Raw genomic sequence first — 25,476 nt, 5'->3', positions numbered from 1 at the left:
CCACTGCTCTTCCCCAGGGCCTGATCCTGCTGCCCCCCAGGGCCTGGTCCCACAGCCCGAGCACGCTGTAAGGCAGGGGCTGGCTTTGGGCTTTGGTGCAAGGATGGGTTCAGGAGCATGGAGAAACCTGCCCCAGCTTCTCCGTCTCCTCTTTCTCCTGCTTTCCTCCCTCCCAGCATCCCAGTCTGCCTCTCCCTCGCTCCATCTGGCTAGAGATATCTCTGTAGATCGGGCGCTGAGCTCAGCTGCGAGTGTGGTTTATCTAATGGAAGTGCTGGGGCAACCCTGACTCAGCACAGTGCAAATGTTCGGCTCTTAATTAACAGCGGGGATTAAACCAGTCCGTTTATCTTCCCCGCTAACTCTCCCTTCTTCTGCTTTATGAGATAGCGGCAGCTTCACTGTCTCTTTACACGCGCTTTCTAAGTGGCTCCATTTCTCCCTCTGTAATTGATTTAATTAAGTCATTTGTTCCTTGTCTGGATGCTTAAATATTAACTTCCTGCCTTTGTCTCCAGCTGTGCACTTCCCTCCCAGCCCCGCTGCCTCCCTGGCCGGGGGGATGCTCTGCGGCTTTGCCTCGTGGGATGGGGCACGTTCACGCCTCCAGCCTCTGCCTGGAGAAGAGTTCCCTTAGTCCCTGTTGGCTTTCTCACGCCAGCGGCCCCCGTCAAGTTTGTTTAGATTCGTAAGGCAACACAATGGAAAGATGAAAAGCAGAAAGGGAAGTAAATAAAAAAACACTAGCAAAATGTCTTGAAAACATAACCCAGCGTGTCCTTTCTCCCAAGGGCAGCGGGGCGTGATGCACACAGGCATGATGAAGGCAAGCGGTCTGTGCCAAGCGCTCCCTTGGCACCTCTGGGTAGGGGACGGTGACGGAGCAGGACAGCTCGGCAGTGACGGCATCACTGGCCAAAATCAGCCCGGGACCTTTCAGAATATCTTCATATCCTCACTGCAGAAAGCAGTGCAGAAGACAAGCTGGGGAAAAGCCAACACAGCGATGGCAGAGCAGACAAGAGGGGCCAAACCCGCGTGTTCTCCCTCAGGTCTGACCAAGGTTTCAGTTAAAGAAAGCTTCCCTCGCCCTGCTGTGAGAAAGGAGGGTGAATTTGAGGCTAAAGGAGGAAATCTGGGGCTGGACTGTCTTCCTGGGCTTGGATCCCTCACACCCCAAAATTCAGGGAGATGTTGGGGCTGAGGATGCTGCACCACATCTCTGGGCAGCCAGTGTGCAGACCCCAGCCCCACCGTGCAGTTCATCAGCAATTGCTTTCACCGCTGCAGTTTCTGCTTCAGATGAGGTTTATGAACCTCATTTTCCACTTCCCAGTGAGCACGGCGTTTCCTGATCGGGAGACAGCAGGCAGCACAGGGAGGGGGCACAATAAACCTAATTTCCACCATTTCTGCAAAGGGAACTGGGATGCCACCCGTGTGCCAGAGAGCTCAGGCTGGCATGCAGAGGGTTAATCCCCTGCCGTTTGGGCTGCTAATGATTATATGCACTGTAATATCAAAGCTGTAGCTATTTATTTGCCATTGAGCAGGTGCTGCTGCTCCCACAAAGCAAATTTGCTTTCTCCTCCTGATGAAACAAGCAAAATAAAGGTTGCTCACGTCCCATTTCAGATATGTTTTTTTTTTTCTCTGTGCACAAGCTGCAAGACAAACACCGAGCGGGAACCAGAATGCATATTATGCAAGAAACCATATAATCTAGGAGCATCTTTGATTTGGCTGCTGCTGTCACAGACATGTATTTCACAGAGGGGCTTTTTTTTTCTTCTCTTTTCTGTCGTTCTTACTGGTTTATCATTTGTGCCTTTGTCATTTTGTTCCTTCTTCTTCTTCTCCTCTCAGCCTCTTCACAATGAATCTTCATTTTCCCTCTGACACACTTGTATCTAAATTTCCTTATTTCCTGCCTTTTTTTATTTATATCTGTTGCCTGGTGATTTGATCATGCTGTGGAATACAGGATTAGCAATCTCCGTGTCCTTGGGTACCGCTCAAGGACACCTGTTCGGCAAGTGGCGGTTTTCTTCCCCACTTTAACCCCTTCCAGCGTGGCCGCATGTGCCTAGCAGCCATAAATAACAATACCCTCAAATATCTGCGGCGCCGCATTAGCAGGACATTGTAATCTGCATTCTTCAACAGCTGGCGTGGCCCTTTCTAAGGAGCTTACATGGGAATCTGAAGAATGTGACTCGAGGAAAAAAAAAATATTAATACGTACTCTTTGAACTTTGCAAATAGTTTAGCAGCTATTCCTGGAGAGATAGCTTAGACTTCGGTGAAGAGCAAAATGCTAATTCAGCCGATATCACCGGGAGGGTACCTGCCGTCGTAATCCGCCCGCAGCTCCCGGCCCCTGCCGTTTGTTTCGGGAGTGGACGTCAGCCGGCGCTGGCAGCGCTGCCCGGAGCAGTTGGAGAGGGCTGCCTGATCCGATGGGGATGAGAAGGATTTCTAATTGCAGCTCACTCCGGGAAGCCCGCTCCCGCTGCCTCGGGGCCGCCTGCCCTCCGGTTGATCACTTTCCCGTTGCCCGCTATGTTTTTGGGGGAAAAGGAGGTCGGTGAGGAACCTCCTGGTGATGCAGCATGGGGAAGATGACTAGAAGTGGAAGTTGCAGGTGTCTCTGCTGCTTTCTCTTAAAAACCTACAGGCATTTCTTTAGGAAATCCAGCAGCACGTTGGGTTGGTGTTTCCGACCTGGAAGCTCAGAGTAGAGGCGTTAAGAAGCTCCTGAGCAATCTGCTGCGAGAGCCCCAGGTTAAGTCACCCAAAGTGAGCAAAGCAAGGCCAGACATAGCTTCTTCAAGTGGGACTATGGCTCTGGGGACCCACCAGGGACACAAAGTACCAGTGATGGGTGTGAGCTCACGGTGGCCCTGCTTCGCCAGGACCAGCCCAGTAAGGCAAAACTGCCCCGTGGCAAAATGCATACAAGATTTTCCCATACAAATGCATAGCCTGGAGAATAATACAGCGTGCACACTCCAAGGGTAAATTACCCAACAGAAAAATGAATCGCTCAGCAGAAAATAATAGATCACCCATCTAATCAGATCCGTCTGCTCGTTGAACCTGATACATCACCTGGTGGCAGGACACTCTGCCCATCGCTGCAGCAGGACAGACAAGTCCAGGGCCAGCTGGAAAGCTGTACTACGGCAGAGCCATCACAGAGCAGACATCCTGTGGCATCTGTGTGCACCGTGGCCAGCAAACATCCCGCTTCCAGCATTGCTACAGGGCTGGAGGAGCATGGTGGTCGGACCAGGAGCTGCAAGGAGGTTTCAGCTTCGTCTGAGTGTCAAGGAAAGTCGTGTACCAGAGAAGGGCGAAAGCACCGATCCCAAGCACAACGTTGAGAGTTCTGGTGGAGATCCGGATAATGATCGGGAAGATGTTAAAAGCAGCTCCAAGAGTGTGACTTCTGTTCTTGGGCAGCAAAATCAGAGCTGTGGAAGGTGGGTGTTGTCAGCTTTTCATCCTCCTCAGAGGGTAGCGGTTGGATCTGTCACCTCCTCTGCTTCGTTTTGGAGTCCTCACTGGTTTGTCCTGGAGCAATAGCTGACTTACACCCAGACGGCACAATGGAGTCAAGGCAGAATAAAAAAAAAAGAAGGATTTTTTCAGGACACTTCAATCTGTGGTAATTTCTGCTTGAATATGTGTCTATCCATTCATTCTCCAGAGGACTGCTCCACAGCACTGTAACTCCACCAGCGTACTGGAGGAGCTCTCCTGAACCATCAAAATTGTTCCCATAGCGAGAGTCTTGCAGGGAGGTGTCCTCAGGGATGTTGGATCCTGTAGCTGGGAGAGCCTGGGGATGTGGAGCGCTGCTTAAACACCACCTTGTGGTGGGCGCCAGGTGCTTCCCATGTCCAAGCTTGGTGGCCTCAGGCTTTAGCAATCCAGGGTATAGCTGTTAGACAGAAGGAGGTATGCTGAGATTTACACCCAAAAAAATGTGGTTTGGGTAAGCTAATTTTGATGGGGGGTGGACGGATTAAACTGTCCCCAGGAGATGGCAGGAGGGACACGGAGGGGGGTGCAGGGAGGTGAGGAAGAGCTGGGGGGGGGATAGGAGGGTGGCATGGCTGTACCTGCTGTATGCATTTCTGATGGCCGTGTGGAGGCTGCATGCAAAGCAAATGGGTGGTGTGGTGGACACTGCCAGGCAGGGAGGAAGTGCTTTCGAGCTGTCATTGTAAGTAAACCATAAGTTCTAGTGATCCAAAGAGAGACTTTCAAGGAAAGTCTGTAACAGTTACAAGAAAAAACCCTCCAGATTTACACGCAGAATAAGATCCAAATGTATACATCTGGGAGGAAAAAAGTCATGGAGTCATAGAAAGGAGAGCAAGGAGAGACTTAAGAGGTCAGCCAGACCACACTGCTGCCTGAAGTCAGGATCATCTCTTCTTAAGCCATTCTTGATGGATATGTGCCTAATCTGTCCTTAAACCTTCAGTGGTGGAGATTACACATCTCCCCAGGCAATCTCTTCCAGTGCTTAATTATCCTTCCTGTTAGGAACACTCTCGTCCTGCTTAGCCAACATTTCCCTTGCTACAGCTTAAACTTATTGCGTCTTTTCCTATCTGCACTCGATGCAGAGGATGGTTCCCTGCCTCCTTCTTCGCAGCGTCACATTTGGAGGCTCCTCCTGGTCTTCTGCCTAAGTAAACAAAGTCCTTCAGCACTGCTCTGGTGACCTTTGTGCACTTCTCAGCTCTTCTCTCCTGGTGGTCTCTGTCACTTTTTGGAAATAAAATGCCCCAAACTCCAGCTGGGAATGCAGCAGAGGGCTTTTCACCGGGGCTCCGCGGACCGTGCTGCTGCAAAATGAAGGCAGTCCCCTGCACGGAGTAGGAAAAGGGGTTCGGGGGAGAGCCGGGGTCCCTTCCACTCTTGTCCAGCTTGGAAAGCAGCGTTGCCATTCAGTGGCTGGGACGCAGAGGTTACTGACAGCAGCTACTGCTGTCACTGCCTGCACGGCACTGAGCCGCTCGTGGGCGTCAGCGGGGTTTGGAATAATTGTCTTCTCTAATTAACTGGTTATCAAACAAGAACATTTCATTACGGTACAATTACTAGCTGCTTTGCTGAGACACAGAGGTGTCAGGATTACGATCCCAACATATGCTTCTTACAGCTCTGATTTTTTGTTTTCATAATCACTAACCATTTCTGCTTCTCCCCCCCCCCCCTCAACCCACCCACTTGCTTAATGACTAATGAATCCTCCTGCTAGCAAATAAGAAAAATAAATCAGCGGGCATGGCAGGTTAGAAAGGAAAACATGCAAAATGTTTTGAGGATCCTTAAATCTGATAAATTACTTGGAAATTAAAATCCCTGGGAGAAAATGGGATTTAATTAGAAAGTAACATGGTTTTGTCAATGTTTAAATTAAAATTTTAAAGGTTATAAATACTGCGCTGAAGCTGCTTTTACACAGAGGATTGGTGAGAAGTTGTGTTGGGGGCTGTCACAGCAGGCTGCATCTTTGCTGTTAAATGCCCGCGATGGAGCAGCGTGTGGGTGCAAAAATGATGTCCCCTCCTGCAGCACCGCAGGAGACCCAGCACAGGGACGGTCACCGAGCGGGTGAAGACCCAGGAACGCTCCTGAGGTGGAAATAGCTGGGTGTGGGAGAGCATCCATGGGCATAGCGTGGGCTTACCCTCCTCTTGCCCTTCCCTGGACCAGGCTCGTGGCCAGGGCTGGGGCAGGAGCTGGCCTGGAGGTCAGCCGCGCACGTCTCTGCAGACACAAGCACAGCGCAGCCCCCACCTGCTAGGAAAGACAAGGACAGGTGAAGAGTGAGAAAAAAGCACAAAAGAACAAGTGGCTGAGATGAAGATAGGCACCGAATTGGTTAGTTAGTCATTTATTTGCATTTAGGTTAAGGAAGTCTAACTGACCTGCCCTCTCCCTTTCCACAGCCATAAATTGAAGCTTTTCTCCAGACAAATCTTCCAAATAATCAAATTTATGTCCGTGTAGCTATCAGTACTTTGGTTTCCTCCATCCTAAAGAAAAAAGAAAAAAAAAAAAAACACACTGATGGCATTTTGCTATTACAGAGGAAAAAAAATAAAAATGTTTTCAATTCATCAACACCCATCGTTATATCAGGCCGAGATGCAGGAATTCATATTTCATTGTGCAGGCATCAGATACCGCAGTTACGAGCATCTGTTGGAAGCAGAGCTGATGGAAACCCCGCGTCTCTGTTTTACAGTAAAGGGCTGTTACAAGGGCTGTAGGGGGAGGTAATGGCCTTTATTAGGGTAACTGATACAGTTTGAAGAAATAGTTGCTTTTCACAGGCAAACTCTTCTTCAGGCTGACATTTCAAAATGTAATTTTGTTCTGAATGGACCAAATGTAATACTTGCCGAATACCATAAAGCCAAAGACAAACTTAGGAAAACGCTCGGTTTCAGAAAATTACCGTCTGAGACCTCCAGTGTGTCCAGGCAAAATGTTTCATTGAAGGATTCACTCAGATTTAGCAGTGGAAATAAGGTTTTCAATCAATTTTTAATAGAATTTATCTGTACTGATTTTAAATTGAAATTCAAGTGACTGGATATCTCAGCTGCTGGAGCTGCTTTTTTCTGTTCGGAGGTTATTTTCTATTAGAAGGGAGTTTCGGGCGCTGTCATGGCAGGTGGCACGGGAACTACAAAAGCACAACATGAAAACAATGCTGAGTCAAGCTCCCAAACAGAAGAGGAAATTCTGCTAAATTTGCACAACCAAACCGGTTTTGTGAAAGCGCTGGTCTGCTGCAGCATTTTTGCTTCCTTTGCTTGAATTTCAGCGGCACCACCCTTTTTTTTTTAAAGTCATTGGGAATCACCCCAAATCCGTCACCTCCCAGCATCGCCCCGGGGCAGCAGCACCGATGCTCAGGGCCGGGATGCTCAGGGCCGGGATGCTCAGGGCTGGGACATTCGGGGACCGGGCACCCAGACACCAGGTGAGAGGACCAAGCAATCAGGCGTCCTCTGAGCGATGTTTAATTATTTGTTCCAAACCTCCCCCATCCGCAGGACATTTGCTGTGGAAAAAAGCTCAATTTCCCCACCAAGCTTCAGCGCATTGACTGTTCAAAGCTGATGTTGTTTTTAGAGCAGAATTAAATGTATGCAAAGCTCTTCTAATTGAAATTACCTTCATTTGTGCCACTTTGAGTTTCCAGTGGAGGAGAGGGCTGATGGATATTTTACTTGGGAGTTTCTTCCTTTCGCTTATCCTTTTTTATTCCATTTTAAAACATTCTTCTTGCTTGCTCAGTTTAATCTGTTTTACCACACAGGGAGTCATCCTGCCTGAATTGTGCTGTTATACTTCCCTGCAAGGGGAGCTGAACTCAGGGCAGAAAGGAGACCAGCCCTGTGAAGCTGCAGGGTGGAGAGGGGAGAATAAACACTAATCCACTCTTACAAAGCTTTTTCTTTTCTTAGGGTAGGAAACCCTCCTGATACTTGCTGTTTCTCTGAAAGCCCCAGCTCCTCGAGTCATAAGATTAGGCAAAAATCTCGACTTTGATATGCCAGGGAAAGGACTTCCCAGCTGCCAGGGCTGCAGAGAAGAGCTGCAGAGTGGGAGCTCTTGGCTCAGTAACGGGAAAGCCAGGGAAATGAGGCAGTAGTGTAGGATTTCTGAATGTCTCGCTATTTTTTAAGTTATAATTCGGGGATTTGGACTCTTGTCTTGTTTTTCCAAGAGCCTGGATCGCAGTCTCCTCCAATTCCTATCAGGAAGTTCATTCAGTGGTTTCTCCCTGTAACAGCCTCCCAGGGCTTTATTTGCTTGATTTGGGGTAAATTCCTCTCCGGCAGAACCGAGGTTTTCACGCATGTGATTCAAAGCCCCATCCGCATCGGTGGGAGGGGGTCCGGCAGAGCAGGCAGGGTACAGCCGAGCCCAGCAGCAGCCGGTGCTGCTTTATTAACGATTCTTCATTGTCTGGTCCTTTCAGGCATATAAGAGGAAAACAGAAGCGGCGAAGAAGGAGTATCTCAAAGCCCTGGCCGCGTACCGGGCCAGCCTGGTCTCCAAGGTATGTGTCTGCTGCCTGTTCCCACCTCAGTGCCAGGACTGAGGACGGGCACAGAAAAAGGCAAGGGGACTGTGAAGGTCCCCCCCTCGCCTGGAGCGTGAGCTCCAAAGGCCCATCGAGATGGTCGTGCCAGCAGCTTGGTAGCTCGTGTGGCTGCCACCCCACAAACCCCCTTCTCCTTGCTGCCCACACCTTCAGCTGCCCCCTTGGCACTGAGATAGGCGGGGAAGGAGGCCAGACCTGGGGTGATGGGGCCACCTCCACTGGGCTCATGCCCCATCTCCTGCACTCAGCCAGCTCCTGGCGGTACCAGGCTGCTGCCAGCTGTCTCGTGGTGTCTTGGTCCATCTCTGGACATCTCTGGTGACTCGGTCCGTCTCTTGGTCCATTTATGTTGTTTGGCCAAACACAGATACGCAGCCCCACAGGGCCTTTGCAGGGTTTCCAGCACGCCCACAGCTCCTGGCACAGCACTGGGACATGCTCTGGGCAGTGCTGGTGGGCACTGGGCGTTGTGGGTGGCAGAGCAGGACCGGAGCATCTTGATGACTTGTCCGGTTCCTGCTCCCTCCATGTGCTGTACTGTATGTACTGTCTGTGCTTGGTACTGTACCACAGCCTCAATACTTAAAAATCACATGCAGCTGCCACAGGAGATAATGTGATGTCCCAAATCCCTCATCTGCAGGATGGTGGTGGGCTGGAAAGGCTCAAGGCTTTTGCACAGACAAGAGCACTATCACCATTAAGTTGTGAACAGATCAGCAGCAAGGACAGATTTCTAAAATGGGCATGGAAAGAGCTATTTGGGGGTTTAAAAGCACTTCTTAGTCCCTCTGGTAACGTATGAGGGTCTTGCTTTGAACGTGTGTAGCATCAGTGTGGGGCAGGTGGCATGGAGGGCATGGAGTCACCACACTCCATGATTTCGTTTCCTTCCCCGTCTCTCCAATAACCAATTTTTTTGCAGAAGAGCAACTATATTTTGAGTAAAACAGCACAGTGTGTTCCCTGCTGCTGGGTGAGAAAAGATCTGGAGGATTGTTACAGAGCCCATCACCGGACAAAAACCTCATTGTCCGAGACAGAAAATGTCCTGTCGTTCTTCTCTTTTTCCTGCAGAAATGAGGCCACCGTTGTGTTGTGTGTTATAGGCCCACAAGGCTGCAGGAATGCTCGAGATTAAGCAAGCAGAATTTTTACAGTCCCATTTGCGCTTTACGGGAAGCAAAAGCGATTTTCTCACCCACCTGTTTGGACCTATGCGGCGAGCTGTGGACAGGCAGCTTGCCTCCGCGCCGGTTGATGCCTCTCCCGTGCTCCAGGCTCTGCCGAATGTATGGTGGAGTTTCTGGAGATTAATTGCAGAGGTTTGGGTGCCAGGCCCAGCCTGCTGCCCCCTCGCTAGCCCCAGCGCTGGAGATGCACGTGCTGGCTGGGTGGGATGGGAGTGGGGCTCAGCAGCACAGGCTCCAGGCGGACGTCTGCAAACTGCGCTCCTGCCCTGGTGCTTGTGGCCTGCCCGGGAAGGAGAGGCGCCCGGGGACGGATAACCACGCTTCCTTCCTCCCTCACCCGCCTGCGGTCTGTTTTCCCACAGAGTTCTGCCGACCAGGGGGAGACGAAAAGCGCCCAACCCAACCCACCTTCCAAGATGATCCCGCCCAAGCAGCCCATGTACCCGATGCCCCCGCAGGCTTCGTCGCCCTACCCCGGCCTGGGCTCCTTCCTGTCCCCGTCGGACCTGCAGAGCTACCGCGGCCACCCCCACCCCAGCCTGCCCCGGACCCTGCCCTCCAAGCCCATGCTGCCCAGCATCAGTGCCTCCCCGCCGCCCGCCTTCCAGATCAGCCCTCCCCTCCACCAGCAGCTCTCCTTGCACCACCCGCAGAGCTCCCTCCTCAGCCAGCCCCTCAGCATGCAGCAGGTCCCCCAGCAGCCCCTCCTGTCCCCCCCCATGGCACTACAGGTACAGCCCCCCATGAACTCCTCGCCTCCCGGGCAGCAGGTGAGTGCTCGGCCGGCGATGCGCTTGACTAAGAGGAGGAGCGGTTCCCTTCGCTGCGTGGGGTCGGTCGGTCCCTGCGTGGTTTGGGGGTGTTGGGTGCAGATGTTGTCCCCTCTGGCGTGACCGGCGGGGGAGTCCTCTCCTGGCTCTGTCACCTTGCAGAGCCTCCAGGACACGTTTTGGGGGGATGTTTTTAAAAGCGCCACCGAGGAGGGCAAGCACCCCCCAGGTTGCAGGGCTGTGCGACTGACGCGAGGGAGGTTTGTTCCACGGGGGGAGCTGCAGGAGCTGGAGATGCCCCTGGTGGCTGCTCCTGGGGCTCGTGGCCCCCAGCTTTGTTTGGGAGGGGTTCACCAATGGTCTTCTGAAGTGGTCGGTTGGGCGGTCAGCGGGAAGCCCCCCAGTGACGCTGCTGGAAGAAGGGAGGGCTGAAAGGTTGTGGGAGAACGACAGAGGTGGGGTTCACCAGGAAGAAGAAGAAAAATGTAGAGGGAACGTCACTAGCAGGACGGAAAACGAGTGTTTTTCCAAAAGTTGCCTAGCGATTGGAGAACATTGCCGTGGTGGCAGAGAGCCAAGAGGATGCTTACACGTATGCTAATCCTAACAGCACAGCAGTGACACGAATCGCATGGACCTGGCTACAAGGTGTAAAACCTACCGACGGAAACCACCCTTAGCCATGGCCGGCTCAGGCTGGCAGCCCACGTGGAGGCGTCACTGCTTCTCTTCTCTAAATCCACTAAGAAAATGTATCTGGAGGAAAAACTGGCAGTAGTAAGAACCACTGCCTCTACCTTATAGAGAACATGCCAGTACATGGAGAGGGAGATGAGTGGTTTCCAGAGTTTCTCCATCTGGAATATGAACTGGACCAACTATTCACAGCGAAGGACATATGCTCTGAATTCACAGCTGCTACCATTTACTTGATGATACTTTTAACTGTATTATTCACCCAGATGGTTGAATAATTTGTGTTTCACGTGTTTACTAGCTATATATCACAAAATTCACACAGTACTTTAGCGATGAACAAAGCTTTCTTTCACGTAATGTGACCCATTCAATTTGGAGCTAGCTTTGAGAAAACAGAAACTGTTAATTTTGGAATAGCTATTGCAGTGAAAGCAAGGAAAAGGAGAGTAGGGATGTGGAAGCACAGTTATCCCTGACAGTAAGAAAAAGATGACATATTTGGGAACATCAGATCCTAGAACAGGTTTTCATTCCCAACCTGCTCAGGGTATCCCAAGGAACGTCCACAGCATGGTGATTTTACTTTGGGCCTACATAAGCAAACGTGGCTTCTGTCATTCAGTGGTAGCCCACATGCAGAAATGAGCATAAAAGGGGATCCTCATAATCACTTTAATTGGGGTGTTTGTTGTTGCTGAGGGCAGCATTTTGTGAAGCTTCATTTCACATCTTTGTTAATAAAATTTTAAATGGTTATAAAAAAAAAAAGACATGCTTTCCTAATTTGGACATTTTGGAGAAAATCATATTCTTAGTCAGGTAACTACCATGATTCTCTTTTTTTATATGCATTGCCTAATTAAGCAGGCCCCAAAAAATTGGGATCGCAATTGGCTTTCAGATAAAACAGCCCCACAGAGCCCTTGTTAAATTGCCAGCAGTGACAGCTGATGGAGAGAGTATTGCTTGTGTGGATGTTCTTTGCCTTGTTACCGTACATTACGAGGGGCTAATGCATTACTGCAAAGGGAGCTGCACTTCGAGTGGAAAAATGGGTTTGATTGCCCGCATGCCGATGCGAAGGCTTTCCTGGCCATGCTTCTGCAGCCACTTACCGTCCCCTCGAGGACCCAAAAAACAAGAGTTGGGCAGAGGGGTGCAGGGCAGACATGGCTGCGTGGACACCTGCTTGCAGCATCTCACGATCTGCTCAGTCCCACCATGGGGTTTCAGGTCCTGGGTTGGACCCGCTGCTTTCCCCATGTAAGCACTTCTGCACCCTGCACTGCAGCGTTTTCGGGGCACACAAATATGTCTGTGCAATATTATTAGATCTTTGTTTTCTCCTGCCTCCATGGGCTCGTGTAACCCTTCCTTTCCTCCATCCCGCAGGACTTTTCGCATATTTCGTCTGAGTTTCAAAACAGCGTTGGACCCCGTTCGCCTGGTGCATCAAATCCTCCAGGAAGCACTGAGTGGGACAGCGACTACCCCAGCAGAGAGTGTGGGATCAACCACTGCAGGCCAGTAGACACAATGGGGCATCTCTCGTGTGCTTTCTGTCATCTGAACTGTGAATATACAGTCATCTGATGTTCAAATAGGGATGGGTGATAAAAAGAGGATAATGTTGTGTGGCACAGTTTGCATCTCCTTGTCACGGTGCTTCCTTCCTCCCATAGACTGACAAGAGTCACTTGAGCCCTGGGCTTGAAGAGCCACTGGGGCATGGTTGAGCCATCGCTGAGCTGCAGAAGCAATTTCTGCAGAGGTTTTTCTGCCTCCTCCAAGCCAAATGGGTCAGCATCTTTTAACCAGAAAGTACAGGATACACAGTGTGGTTGTAAGTTGTTGGAAGTCTGGCAGCTTGCAGCAGTTGAGACTCTGCCCCCAAACGTACAGCAAGTGGTTAGGCTCGTTACGGTAAATGATGCTCAAGGTTTCCTCTTTGTGGGCTCACTGACGTGACGCTGTGGAAGCAGGTAGCTAAGAAATCATGGATAATTTCATCATTGGACATGAGGGGTTTTCTCTTTTTGGGGGGTTTCCATCCCATTGGCAATGGGAGAGCTTGACGTGTTTCCTTTCAGAGCAGGACAGGGAAGCCCAGCCTATTGCGTGCATTGGGTCCAGCATGGCCATCACCCAAAGAACGGGAGAGAAATCCATGTCCTGTGAGTGTTTGGTGCATTATGCCCAAATGAGTGTTTTAGAACTACTTGCCAGATTATTGTGTGGGCTCGCCAGCAGCGGCTGCTGTGTGCAGCCAGAGCAGCCAGTTTGTGGTTTTGCTGCTTGCTTGAGAGAACTAAACTCTTGTTGAGGAGCTCCACTGTGGCTGCCCAGTGAGTACCAAGAGATGGTGGGCTTTGAGGGCATTTGGCCACATCCGTAAGCAAAGTGCTTCTCCTTCTAAAGAGTTTGCTGTTATTGCCAAGGCCACAATCTCTGGCTGTCTCTAGCAGCAGGTCCCTTATCCACCCTAGGGTTTAGCCATGAGAGGGTTCAAAGGCTTCTCCCGAGAGCTGCGTGATGCTCTGGTCCTCTGCACCTTGCAGGAAAGGCCACCAGCATCTGTGCAGATCTTTCCCCTTACAGCCTACAAGCGCCAGCAGGAAGGTCCTTTCAATGCTGCTTGAATTCCCCAATAATTAAAAACATCGGGATTGTCTCAAAGCTGGGGAGCAGCGAGGGTGTGAAAGCCATTTCCAACCTCAGCCTAATCAGGTGCTCTTGGTTCAGCAGTAATAGTTTCGAGACTGCTCTTGTACTCTGTAAAACAGGCACGGGGTTTGCTGCTAGAGCAGGTAGGGAAGGAGGCTTAGTAGCTTCTGAGTATTGTTTGATTTGCTTGAAGTGCTGGAACATAGTGCTTTCACTGGAGATAATAGCAAGCTCCCAGGCTTTTCAGAGTACAGCTCCCGCCTGTGCCAGCAGTGCACTTACAATGGCTGGGCTGGGCACAGACTGTACAGACATTTATTTCTTTCAGGGAAATAAATAACTCACCAAGCCATTAGAATATGTCTGCTGTCTGCCTGCCGAGGGTGCTCAGCTACAGGGATTATTCTGGGCTCCGTCAGGGAATTTGGCGTGGTCCATACTGAGGGCTCTGCAGACGACCCAACAAGAGGAAGCTATTTGACACTCGATGATAAATGTAATTTTAGATCCTGTGGGCAAAACACTTGGAGGGTTGTGGCACACAGGTCCCAGTTTGCAGAGGAGCTGAGCAGAAGCGTCTCCCAGACACAGGTGAAATGCTAACGTTGCAGGCAGGACTGGGTTTTGTGTTGCTAAAACAAGCTCTTTGCCATGCGGCTAGAGCGCCCTATTGTTAGCAGAGGGCCCATGCAATTCATGATCAAAGCTCATGCATTTCATGTCTTTGTCACAGCAGAAATATCGAATTTCATGGGTTTATCGCAGCTTCCTGGAAAAAAAAATCATTTTAAAACCAGACAGATTATGCAGAGACTTCCAGATAATTATTAGAGTAGGTTATAGCAATGAACTCAGATGCATATGGATCAGTACTGCCGAGAGCGCTTAGTGCACTAAAAAATGCCGTAGTCTCTTAAGGAAAGAGCCCATCTCCTCTGGCTAGAGACAGACGAGCTGCTGGAAACCCAGCTCCCAGAGCTGACTTCTTCCATTTGATTGTAAAGCCCGGTGCATCAGCAGAGCCACCACCGCCTGCTGCTGCCAGCCCCTCGTGTTTGCTACCAATGTGCGTGCGCTGCGTTGCCTGCAGTGTCTGTCGGACCGACCATCTTCTTACTGCTGAACTGCAGCCCCCGTGTCTCCATTTGTGCTTGTCCTGAAAAGAGGTTTATCTGACTCTCAACATCTTCTTCCTGCCTGTACTCTTTCTCCAGTTTTGCACTAATTGCAAGCTCTGATCAAAGTTGCCCTTGGGCTCCTCCTCGCCTCCATGCCATGAGCTTGGTGTTTCCTCAGTTCCCGTGATGTCGGCACTGGGTTAGCTGGGGTAAAACCCCCCAGTCTTGCATTTCCTTTTGTGTTTTTCATCCAGACAACTTCTGAAAAGCTAACGAGATTGGCTTTCTCTCTGTCCCTCCCCATCTAGTAAATCCTTTAAGGAAGAATTGCTGAAGCTTTTCTTCAGCCAGCCAGTGCTAGTTAAAATGCCATTAAATGATACTTCTTCGCTTACACCCCTCAGATCCCAGGATCCTGTGAGCAGGCACTCCTTAATTCATAAATCAGCCATATTAGAGAGGGATTTAGATGTTTTAGCCCATCCCCTCCCCGTTCGTAATGAGTTTGTGCTCACTGACTTCCATCCAATTTTCCTAGCTCTTTCTGGGCTTAAGCCCAAGCTACCCTAGATTGCTAGCAAAGTCATGGGCAGCATTTCTCCATTCCCACTCAGTACATGACTATCACTTCCCACAAGCAATTGCAGCATACAATTTCATTACTTTTTGCCATCGTATCACAAACTATATTTACACAATCCCCCATCTCCCCTACCTTGTTCTCGTGCTTGCTCTTTCCCAGGCACCCATCGAACACCCGTGTTTTGCAGTCACTTTCTCCACGGTAGCTAGCTCACCTCTACCAAGGTTGCAGCGTGGTTTGCAATTACTTCCAAATTTTTCCTAATTCCTCAAGGCACCTAACCATTTTTCTGCTCTTTCCATACCAAAGCTGTCTTCGGGATTCATTCACTTTTGCCTCCTACCATTTAGATTTGGGGTGGTAACACTGAACTTGAGTCATCTCCCTATGTCCTTCTTCTCGTTTGCAAGAGGTAACTGTATCCACCAGGTTTCAGGGATGCTGTTATTCAGACACCGTGTTAATCTGAAGATGCTGAGAAACCTGCTCCTAGATGGCCCTGCTTTGGGGCCGTGTTGATCTTTGTGTGTCATGTGAAATCCCCGTGAATTTCACCTTATCCATAGCCTAGGCCTGCTAGTTAAGTGAGCTGTTGAAAACATACCTGCGTGTTGTTGCGTGACGCTGCCATTATAAATGTATTGTCATTGGGCAACTTTTCTCCCCTCTTCCCACTCTTTTGGGCTAGAAGCTGGGACGCTCCCAGGTATGCCTTGTCCAGACGCACGATGCCATGTACAGCCACTTCATCCAGATGCTGACAGCTGTGCTAATTCCTGCTACTGATGAAGCAATCCACTCTAAGTGGGGGAAGTTTCTGAATCAGAAACTAAGTGAGCAAACTCTGTAAAAAGACAAAGACAAAACCCCGCAAATGCACTTAGTTTGGATTCAATTATTTATAGTAATACTCCGTAATGAACTGGGAAGTGTTCTGTAGCATATTTTGTAAAATTAATGAAGTTTTAGTATTGGAATACCTCACTGCTGCTCGCTGGTATTAAATCTTTGCAGAGTGCTGTAGGGAACACTCTGCATTTTAAATGCAAATTATAAAATGTGGAGACTAACAAAGTGCAGACTCTTCTGCGCTGCACTCTATCAGCAACAGCATTGCCTTGTTGTATGCTCTTTCCCCATTATTCCACTCACAATCACACCCACACCAGAATTTCCCAAAGCTCTGTAATGTCCTTCACTACTTTTAAGGCCCCAACGATGTTTCCGTCAGAGCTGTGCAGACGATACAACCCTTTCAAATGAAATGGTTATCAGAGCAAAGCCCAAATTGCCCTTCAGCCAGGGAGAGGGGCACACTCATCTTCCATGGGTTTCTTTTGCCTCCTGCTGCCTTCAGCAGACTGAGGGACAGACTGGCTGGTGTTGCTGTCTCACAGCATTTTTTCCCCTTACTTCCTGATTATTAATTTTTCTAGTTGTACTTATTTTGGGAGAGGAGGAGCAGGGCGTTGAGCAGGTGATGTCTCCTGTTCCCACAGTCTTCAGCCACCTGACTTCTGTAAATCCTTCTGGACACCCACAGGCGTCTTCAGGCGTAAGACCCAGGCGTAAGGCTTTTGACACAGTTCCCCACAACATTCTCCTCAAGAAACTGGCTGCTCGGGGCTTGGACTGGCGTACGCTTTGCTGGGTTAGAAACTGGCTGGATAGCCGGGCCCAGAGAGTTGTGGTGAATGGAGTCAAATCTGGTTAGAGGCCGGTCACTAGTGGTGTCCCCCAGGGCTCGGTACTGGGGCCGGTCCTCTTTAATATCTTTATCGATGATCTGGATGAGGGCGTCCAGTGCACCCTCAGTAAGTTTGCAGATGACACCAAGCTAAGTGCGTGTGTTGATCTGCTCGAGGGCAGGAAGGCTCTGCAGGAGGATCTGGATAGGCTGGAGCGATGGGCTGAGGTCAACTGCATGAAGTTCAACAAGGCCAAGTGCCGGGTCCTGCACCTGGGGCGCAACAACCCCAAGCAGAGCTACAGGCTGGGAGATGAGTGGCTGGAAAGCTGCCTGGCCGAGAGGGACCTGGGAGTATTGGTTGATAGTCGGCTGAATATGAGCCAGCAGTGTGCCCAGGTGGCCAAGAGGGTCAACAGCATCCTGGCCTGCATAAGAAGCAGTGTGGCCAGCAGGGCTAGGGAAGTGATTGTGCCCCTGTACTCGGCTCTGGTGAGGCCGCACCTCGAGTACTGTGTTCAGTTTTGGGCCCCTCGCTACAGGAAGGACATGGACGTGCTCGAGCGAGTCCAGAGAAGGGCGACCAAGCTGGTGAGGGGTCTGGAGAACAAGTCTTACGAGGAGCGGCTGAGGGAGCTGGGCTTGTTCAGCCTGGAGAAGAGGAGGCTCAGGGGCGACCTTATCGCTCCCTACAGGTACCTTAAAGGAGGCTGTAAAGAGGTGGGGGTTGGTCTGTTCTCCTACGTGCCTGGTGACAGGACGAGGGGGAATGGGCGAAAGTTGCGCCAGGGGAGTTTTAGGTTGGATGTTAGGAAGTACTTCTTTACCGAAAGGGTTATTAAGCATTGGAACGGGCTGCCCAGGGAGGTGGTGGAGTCACCATCCCTGGAGGTCTTTAAAAGACGTTTAGATGTAGAGCTTAGCGATATGGTTTAGTGGAGTACTTAGTGTTAGGTCAGAGGTTGGACTCGATGATCTTGAGGTCTCTTCCAACCTAGAAATCTGTGATACTGTGATACCCTTAATCACATTTTTGCGACCCCCTACTCCATGTGCAGCATCAAAACGACACATTTAATCCAAAAGCAAGTGCACCTTTCCTAACCCCCCATGGCTGAGCCTGAGGACTGTGTCTGCATGATGGTGGAGCTGGTACCAGTGTCACACCTGTGTGCTCTGCGGGGAAATCCAGACTTGGCCCTTCCCTGCAGCGCAGGGAGAGCCAAAATTCGCCCCTGGAGATGACCTGGTGTCTCAGCCCTTATTGTTACAATTCAGGAAGAACCGAAACTACTGCACGCTCAAACTCCCAAGTGCCTTCTGCTTGGTTCCTCTCCGCACACCTGCCCCTAGGTGCCAGCCACTGGATGCTTTGCATCGCGGGGAGCCGTAAAAGCCTCGGTGGGGCTGAGAGCAAGCATGCCAACAGCTACGCAAGTGCTTGTTGCTGGCTGCCAGCTCTCCCAAGGGACTTCCCGGCCATTTTCCAGCCCGTCTCACCTCCTGCCTCTCCTTTCTCTTACAGCATGCTGCCAAGGGACAAGGCGCTCTACCTCACCTAAGGCTCACCATCCCTGTTCGGGGAGGCTCAGATGAAGGACACTTGGGAGGGTCTATCCTACAGACTACGCGGAGAGGCACCGAGCAAGTCCTACGGACGAGCAGCAACCACTGCACCTCGTCGCTGGCTTCGTTCCCAGGCTCCAAGAGCAGTTTTCTCTGATTATTTCTGAACTCTAAAGTCTACTTTCTGTGGAAGCCCAAAACCTCATAAATCATGAAGAACAAAAATATATATATATATAAAAAATAAATAAACACAAAACCAACAAAAAAAAAAAGGGGGACACCATTTTTCTGCTTGCCATCAGCTTAGCTACAGACTATTTTCCTAGTGAACTGCTTTTAGACACAGCATAAGCCCAGGTCTGGTGTCCTCAAGCATTAGGCCAGCTCAGTAGGAGGATGCACTCTTTTGACTTGCTAACAGCACTAAACTTTGTGCAAGAAAAATGTGAAGTTTGTGTGAATATTGTACATGCAAAGGCCTTGGATGTCTGGCAAAAAAAATACAAAAATTAAATAAAAACTATTCCTAGGTAGGTGGGGGGAGAGAGCAGAAGGCAAAATATGAGAGGAAAAATGTGAAAAAGATCATGAAAAATATAATTTGTTGGATAGTTGTAAGTAGTTTACTAAGTGTTTTAGAGCTGTGCTAAAGACATCTTTAAGATTTTTTTGTGAAAAAAAAATTAGTAGTTTACTTTATAGTAAAAGCATTTTATATTAATTGTAGCACATTTTTTAGTTATACATAGAAGGGAGATGTGTATAAAAAAAAAAACAAAAACAACAAAAAAAGCCTGCCAAACTTGTTTCTATTATTTGTACAGCAAGAAATGGACAATTTATATCCATGTTCTATGGCATTATTATATTTTTTCTGCCATATGTCCATCTATTTAAAAATTGCTGACAATGATTTTTGTCTATTTATGAAAGATTAGAGAGCATAATTACAGTTTCTCATAAGGTGCATTTTTTTTTTTTAATTTTTTATTTTGTTTGAAGGTGCTGCATTCGCAGCACCTGGCACATTCGGTTCACAATGCTTATCTTACCTTTCTTTATAATAAAACATATGAAAAGTAGAACTGAACCGGTCTCTCCTTATTTTGGGGGCTGCTTTCGCTAACATGGCCCAAGGTACGCAGCCCGAAAATGCCCCGTGCCTTGTCCCTGTGCTCCTGAGCTCCCCCGTCCCTTGCTCCTCTCCCACCACATCCTCACTTGCTTTCTCCACCCCCCCTTGCTTTGGGTAACAGTACGTAACTAAATATGTCAGGGACCACCCCGGCAATAAAAATTATGGCTGAGCAATGGCAGCCACGCTGACAGACACGCATTTTTCACGTGTTTTCTTGGAAAAAGCCCGCTTCACACTCAGCAGAGGGTACCTCCCTGCCTCAGCATCAGCTCGTTGCCCTGTGCATTAACAGCGATGTCCGTGCGGACGTGGGGGCACCGAGCTGCCCGGGGGCCACCACCAGATGCCCACAGGAGCCCAGTTCCATCTCTTCCTAGGAAGCCGTGGCGAACACATAAGAAGGATGGAATATTTGAATGGCATAAAAACTAACACGACATGAAATTTCACACCTCAGGCCACTTGCCTGGAGGAAACCCGTTAATTAATGTACCATTTTAAGCCCGTTTTTACAGGCAGCCTTGGCCGTGAGAGTCTCCCCTCACGGTGTTACTGGCACACAAGTTGCTGTCATTTAGATAAGGCCCAATTTCTGCAGGGGTGCATTTAAATGGAAAAACGGGAAGCTGCGGCATGGCTGCATTTCTCACGCAGTTCAGGGCTTCAGGTCTCATTTAGGTCCAAATGTCATAGTTAAGATCCCATTATCCCCACTGTTACCCATTTATGATGAAAGTGGCTTTAACATTTATGTTCTCCAATGACTTAAAATAACTTTTTAAAGCCTTCAGACCGTTTTAATAATCCAGAGGGAGCTCACCCTTCAGAGCTAAGGGTTTTTTTTGATGAGATAAATGGTCTTTTTCATTGCCTAATGGTTTTATACACTCTTCAGAAATGCTGCCATGCCCTGTGCCTGGTGCAGCATGTCCCCCCTGTGGTGCCAGGTGCCCTTGCTGACCACCAGACAGGGCAAGGAGCATGGGGGGTGGGGGTGGGGGGTGTCCTGCTGTGTTCCGTGGTTGATGTGTACCCTGCACCCTGCTGACACACCAAAAACACCCCAAAATCCCACCATCTGTCACCCCAAAGCTTCCCGCTCTGGCCTCCGTGGGGAGGCAGGGGTGAGGCCTTCACGTGGCGCGGGGTGCGGTGGCCTTGGGAGCAGGCCGTGGCCTGCGGCCCCCCTCGGGGCGCTGGGAGAGGGGGAGGCAACAGCACCACGACACGGGGTGGCGAGCCCCCGGCACCCCGCAGAGGTCCAGGCGGGTCACAAACTTCTGCAATCAGCCTGACACCACATCTGTGTTAGCCGCCTCTTCTGAGGCCATGGCAGCGTCGTTGCGAGGCCATCGAGTGCCAGTCCTCTCTGCTGAGAGCATTTGCCTTCTCTGCATGAGAGCGAGACGTGAAATCAAGATGTAACTCTATGAATCAACTTTCATTAGAGAAGCTACTTGTTTAACCCCACGCTTCCTGCTCTCTAAAGAGCAGGTACAAAGCAAAAAGTGCCTGCTCCTTGTCCCGTTAACCATGCTGGTGTAAGCACAGCGAGCCTTGGCACGAGCACAGTGAAATCAGGGCTCTCCCAGCACAGCGCAGGGTGCTGGAGGTGGGCAATGAGCAGAGCTGCTGGAGGAAGCTGTAAACATGGGGCTCTTCCTCCCTGATGCCCAGCCTCGGACCCTGAAGCTCCCCTCTGACCTCTGTCATCTTGATCCATTTGAAAACGAAGCGTGGAGCATAATAAAATTTCCTGGGGAGCAGCGTGCACGATGGCATCCCGGCCCTGCCTGGCTAGCTTGCAGTGAACAGATAATTACCCTGCAATATCAGAGCCAGGAGATTTCTTCCACATATGCAATTACTAAAACGGGGGAGGAGAACAGGACATTAAGATGAAAACCTACCTTAAGTTATCACAGCCAGGAGATAGGAGAGTTCCTGAACTTTAATATTTTTCATGCAGCAGTTAAGCGGCTTAGAGAAGCTGAAATCACAGGGAAGCTGCTGCCAGCCGCGGGAGAAGGTCTGGGAGAGGCCAGCACCAGAGCACTGCCTTGTGCCAGACCCCTGAGCTGAATGCCACCCAAACGGGGGCTGGCTGGAGGCACACGTCCAGTGGCTGGCAGGGGACACGGGTGGCAGGCATGGTGCAGGCACCGCTCACCCAGCCCTATGGGCACATCGGCCAGGCAGCAGTGGCATGGCCGGGAACCCTCTCCTTGGTCTGAATCCTTCATTTTTGACCAGCTTTAGTAGAAAATATGGTAGCTGGCTCTTGAGAAGCTACCTGATCCCCTCTAGTGCCTCATGGCAGGGTCAGCCCTTCCTAAACCCTCCCTGTGTGCCTAACCTCCCTCTAAAAACCTTTCAATTCCAGGCAGTTAACCTAAATCACAGAATCACAGAATCACAGAAAATCTCTCTCCCTACAAAGCAAATCCCTCACATTTGAACATCGGGGAGAAGTTATTGCTTTCCTTGTTGCAGTAATTTTTTCCATATTTGAAGAAGGATATCAGCTCCCCTCCCTTCTCCTTGTGCCTGGGCGGCTGCAATTGCTCCTCGCAGGTCACGTTCCCCATGCAGGGGCCGCTGCAGAGCCCCTGCTTTCAGCCAGCAAGTGCCACTTTTGTCACCGGAAGGCTCCAAAATGGCTTTGGGACTGGATTCTTCTAGGGCCACGGCGGGAAGCAGGACCCAGGCAGGTGCTCCCAGGCCCAAGGCCGATGATGGAGACTGAAGTCAAGAAGTGCAGGCAGGGAGAAACCTCTCTAATTGACTTTAGCTTATGAGGACGTAATTAGCAACGCAGTGGGATGTAATGGGGAGTTTAGCAAATCTGATCAGCAGGATCTTAGCGGTGTTAACCCTTTGGGGGCAGAGATGCAGCCCCGAAGGCTGCCGTCCAGGCAGACGCTGTGTCTCTGGACAGCTCGCTCAGGAAGGGGATCACCCACCAGCAGTGCCCCATGTCCCGCCCCATGCCATTATTATTAAGATGATTGAACAGAAGGGAAACCAGTCCTGACAAGCAATACTGAAAACTTTACGCAAGAAGAATCAAAGGAAAGGACTTCGTTTGACAAATATCAGGCCCTTGACAGCAGCGGCACGTGCCAGTAGTAGAAGGCTTGTGCCAAGCCAGGTGAGGTCCTGTCCCCCCACCAAGGGCAGCTTTGCACCGTGGCCAGTGTCCCCATTCCCCAAAGGTCCCATTGGGGTTGGGGCTGCTCTGCAGTGCTGGTGGTGAGAGGTTGTACACCAGAGCCAGCACTGGCTGCTCAGCACCTCCAGCTCATCACAGACATACCCATGCTTCATGAATATGGAAGTTCAGGTGAGTTCACCTGTATGTCTTGACCCATCCCTCTGGCACAGGCTTGGGGGCGATGGGGTCCTCACTGAGCAGTACAGGTGGCCAGGGTCCAAGGAGCAGGGTATAAGCTTCATTGGCAGGACCTGCTGAACTTTGCCTGCCCTCTGCCCTGCACAATTACCAGGAGGTGATGGAAAGTCTCTACCCACCAAGCAAACATGATGTGGTGCATCTTTTCTTCCATTCTGAGGACAGAATGGCTCCGAAGAGAGACTTTTTCTTACACACGGTTTGCATTTTGTATGTCCCACCCTGCAGAGGGAAGTTTCTGTTCTTCAGTCTCAGCATTGCCTTTAGAAGCTAATCACACAGCACAAAGTGCAGACAAGTCCTCACTCCAATACATGAGGAGTGCAAAATTATTGGTTTGAACGATGATTTTTTGAAGAAGAGAAATGAGGGGAATAACAATTCTTCTGGCTGAAATACTGTGCTGGCCAGAAGGGTAATTTAGAATCAGATTTTAGATCAGATGTTTTATCACCGTATCCTCAACTCTTCTTGACTTTCAACGGCAATTTGGTAAATCAGCATAATACCTGGCACAGTAATTGCTTTAGATTTTATTCCTAGTGGGGTTACTTTATTACAATGCGAGCACATTAGAGAGCTTTCTGTTGCTCTGCCATTATTATTTGTAGGGACAGAAGGTCAAATAATGCAGAACATATGAGGTGGATGTTTTTGCAGATGATACTGGGGAGCTCATTTGCAGGTACTAGTGCAGCTGAAGTACTTGGTGCTCAGCAGTGCTCAGCCTCTTTGTCTCAGCCTTCATCTCCATGACTCCTGCCAACCCACTGCTTCACCCCTCTGCCTCTGTTCATGCTCCTGTCATGGCTCCAAGGCAACAAAGGGCTGGGAACCCACTGGGAAGTCTCTGCCCAGGACTGGCTCTAACTTCACTTGGCAGTGCATAACCTATTGCTCCTTGTTTGCTTTAGTAGGACAATCAGGTTTCCAAGAGCAAAAGGAGATGCCGTGGGGCTCTGTGTGCTCTTCTGCCTCCAAGGCAGGGCCCTGAGGGAGGTGGCCAGTTGCTTCTCAGTATCCCAAGCCCCTTGGTGGGATAATGCAAACCCTCGGGCTGCAACGACATTATAATTTTATTAGGACCCAAGCTTCTTGCTGTGCAAGTCCATGGGAAAGAATACCACTTTTACTGCTTTTCAACGTGTAGTTAATGTATACTTTATTGATTGCCAGATGAAATTTAGTCACAGGAGCTAGTTCTGACTATAAAATGACAGTTACTTTTGGTGGGATAAAGACTATAAGTCACTGTCTTCTGCAAAGCTCAGGGGCCCTGCACCTGCCCTGCGCAGTCCGGTGCTCGTGGGGCAGGAGAAGGAGGGCACAGCTGCCTGGATATGGCATGGAGAGCTGTGGGTGCAGCAGTAACACCCACACACTGGTGGATATCAAAGCACCTGGCAGAATCAGCCCAGCCACTAGAGTGGCTTCAGCAAGTGGCTTTAGCATCTGCAGGCATTAAGCCCTGCATCTAACGCAGCTGCCTTGCCCTGCTCGGGCTGGGATGTGCTCCAGCATTATCTCCAGCGAGACTGACTACAAATAACAACCGCTGGCATGTTGTTAGCATTTCTGGCATCCAAATATGCTCCTGCTGTCAGGTCCTATGGCCCAGGCAAGGATGTCACAGCTCTGGGGAAAAGCCCCCGATGCTCCCCTGCACCCAGCACTCGCAGAAAGTTAATTATCAAGAAGGGCAGGCACCTCCCAGCACCCCACTATCCACAGCCCCTCTGCTGTCAGTGCTGCTTGGGAGAAGAACTGCAGGGGGGCTCAGCACGGGCTATCGGGACTGTGCCTCTTATCATTTTATGATTTAACAATAGAAAAGTAGGCTGGAGTAGCTGGAGCAGGAGAGCACGGGGCAGGAGATGCACCTGTCCTGGAGGGTATTCTGGAGCCTGATGTGTCCTGGTTCCTGTCTTGCAGCCACACACACCCCTGAGACACCCACTCAGCCGGATACCTGCCCCACTGCTGGGCTCCTCGTGCTCCCCCAGTGGCCCCCCGCAAAGGGGAAACAAAACCTGCCCCCTCCTAGCAGGGAGCTGCAGAGAACCCGTAAGGCCTGCCGGTGGTCTCCGAGGATTATGCGGGCAGAAACAGCAATTCCCCTCTACGTTCCCTCCCACGGGCTGTTCGCTGTAGTCACGTCTGGGAGATGCAGCTCCCACCCCCCTAGGCAAACCAGAACTGCAGCTCCATGGGGAACACCAGGGCTCTGGATGCACCCTACATCCGATGGGACTAAGGGGGAGCAAGGAGGGCTGGCTGCTGAGAGGCACATGGGTTTCCAGACACAGCTCCTGTTCCAGCTTTGCCCCTCTGTCCATGCAACTTTGTGCAATATCCCTTTTCTTCTGTGCAGCACATGAGGTAGGTGATGCTGGAAGTCCAAATGCATCTCTTCATCCTGCTGGGGCACACACGTAACGTGCAATCGCTTCTGTTTCCTGATTAGGAGCCTGTAATGCCTGCAACAAAGAGGAGGGCT

At 50.3% G+C, this 25,476-nt stretch overlaps 1 protein-coding gene across 4 annotated transcripts in view; it reads left to right on the top strand.

Moving 5' to 3' along the window:
* TOX2 (TOX high mobility group box family member 2) overlaps positions 1-19,514 on the top strand; it is a 131,546-nt gene extending 112,032 nt beyond the window's left edge. For all 4 annotated transcript variants that reach the window (XM_066978174.1, XM_066978175.1, XM_048080673.2 and 1 more), the window contains 4 exons: positions 8,021-8,101; positions 9,702-10,109; positions 12,201-12,331; positions 18,386-19,514. In XM_066978174.1, coding sequence (XP_066834275.1) covers positions 8,021-8,101; positions 9,702-10,109; positions 12,201-12,331; positions 18,386-18,422 — 657 coding nt within the window. In that variant the 3' untranslated portion in view covers positions 18,423-19,514. The remainder of the gene's footprint in view (positions 1-8,020; positions 8,102-9,701; positions 10,110-12,200; positions 12,332-18,385) is intronic.
* Positions 19,515-25,476: the final 5,962 nt, after the last annotated feature.

Source organism: Anser cygnoides, chromosome 16 (assembly GCF_040182565.1).
Source record: "Anser cygnoides isolate HZ-2024a breed goose chromosome 16, Taihu_goose_T2T_genome, whole genome shotgun sequence".
Taxonomy (NCBI): Eukaryota; Metazoa; Chordata; class Aves; order Anseriformes; family Anatidae; genus Anser; species Anser cygnoides.
The sequence above is the reverse complement of the archived record's forward strand: the minus strand, read 5'-3'. Positions and strand labels throughout refer to the sequence as shown.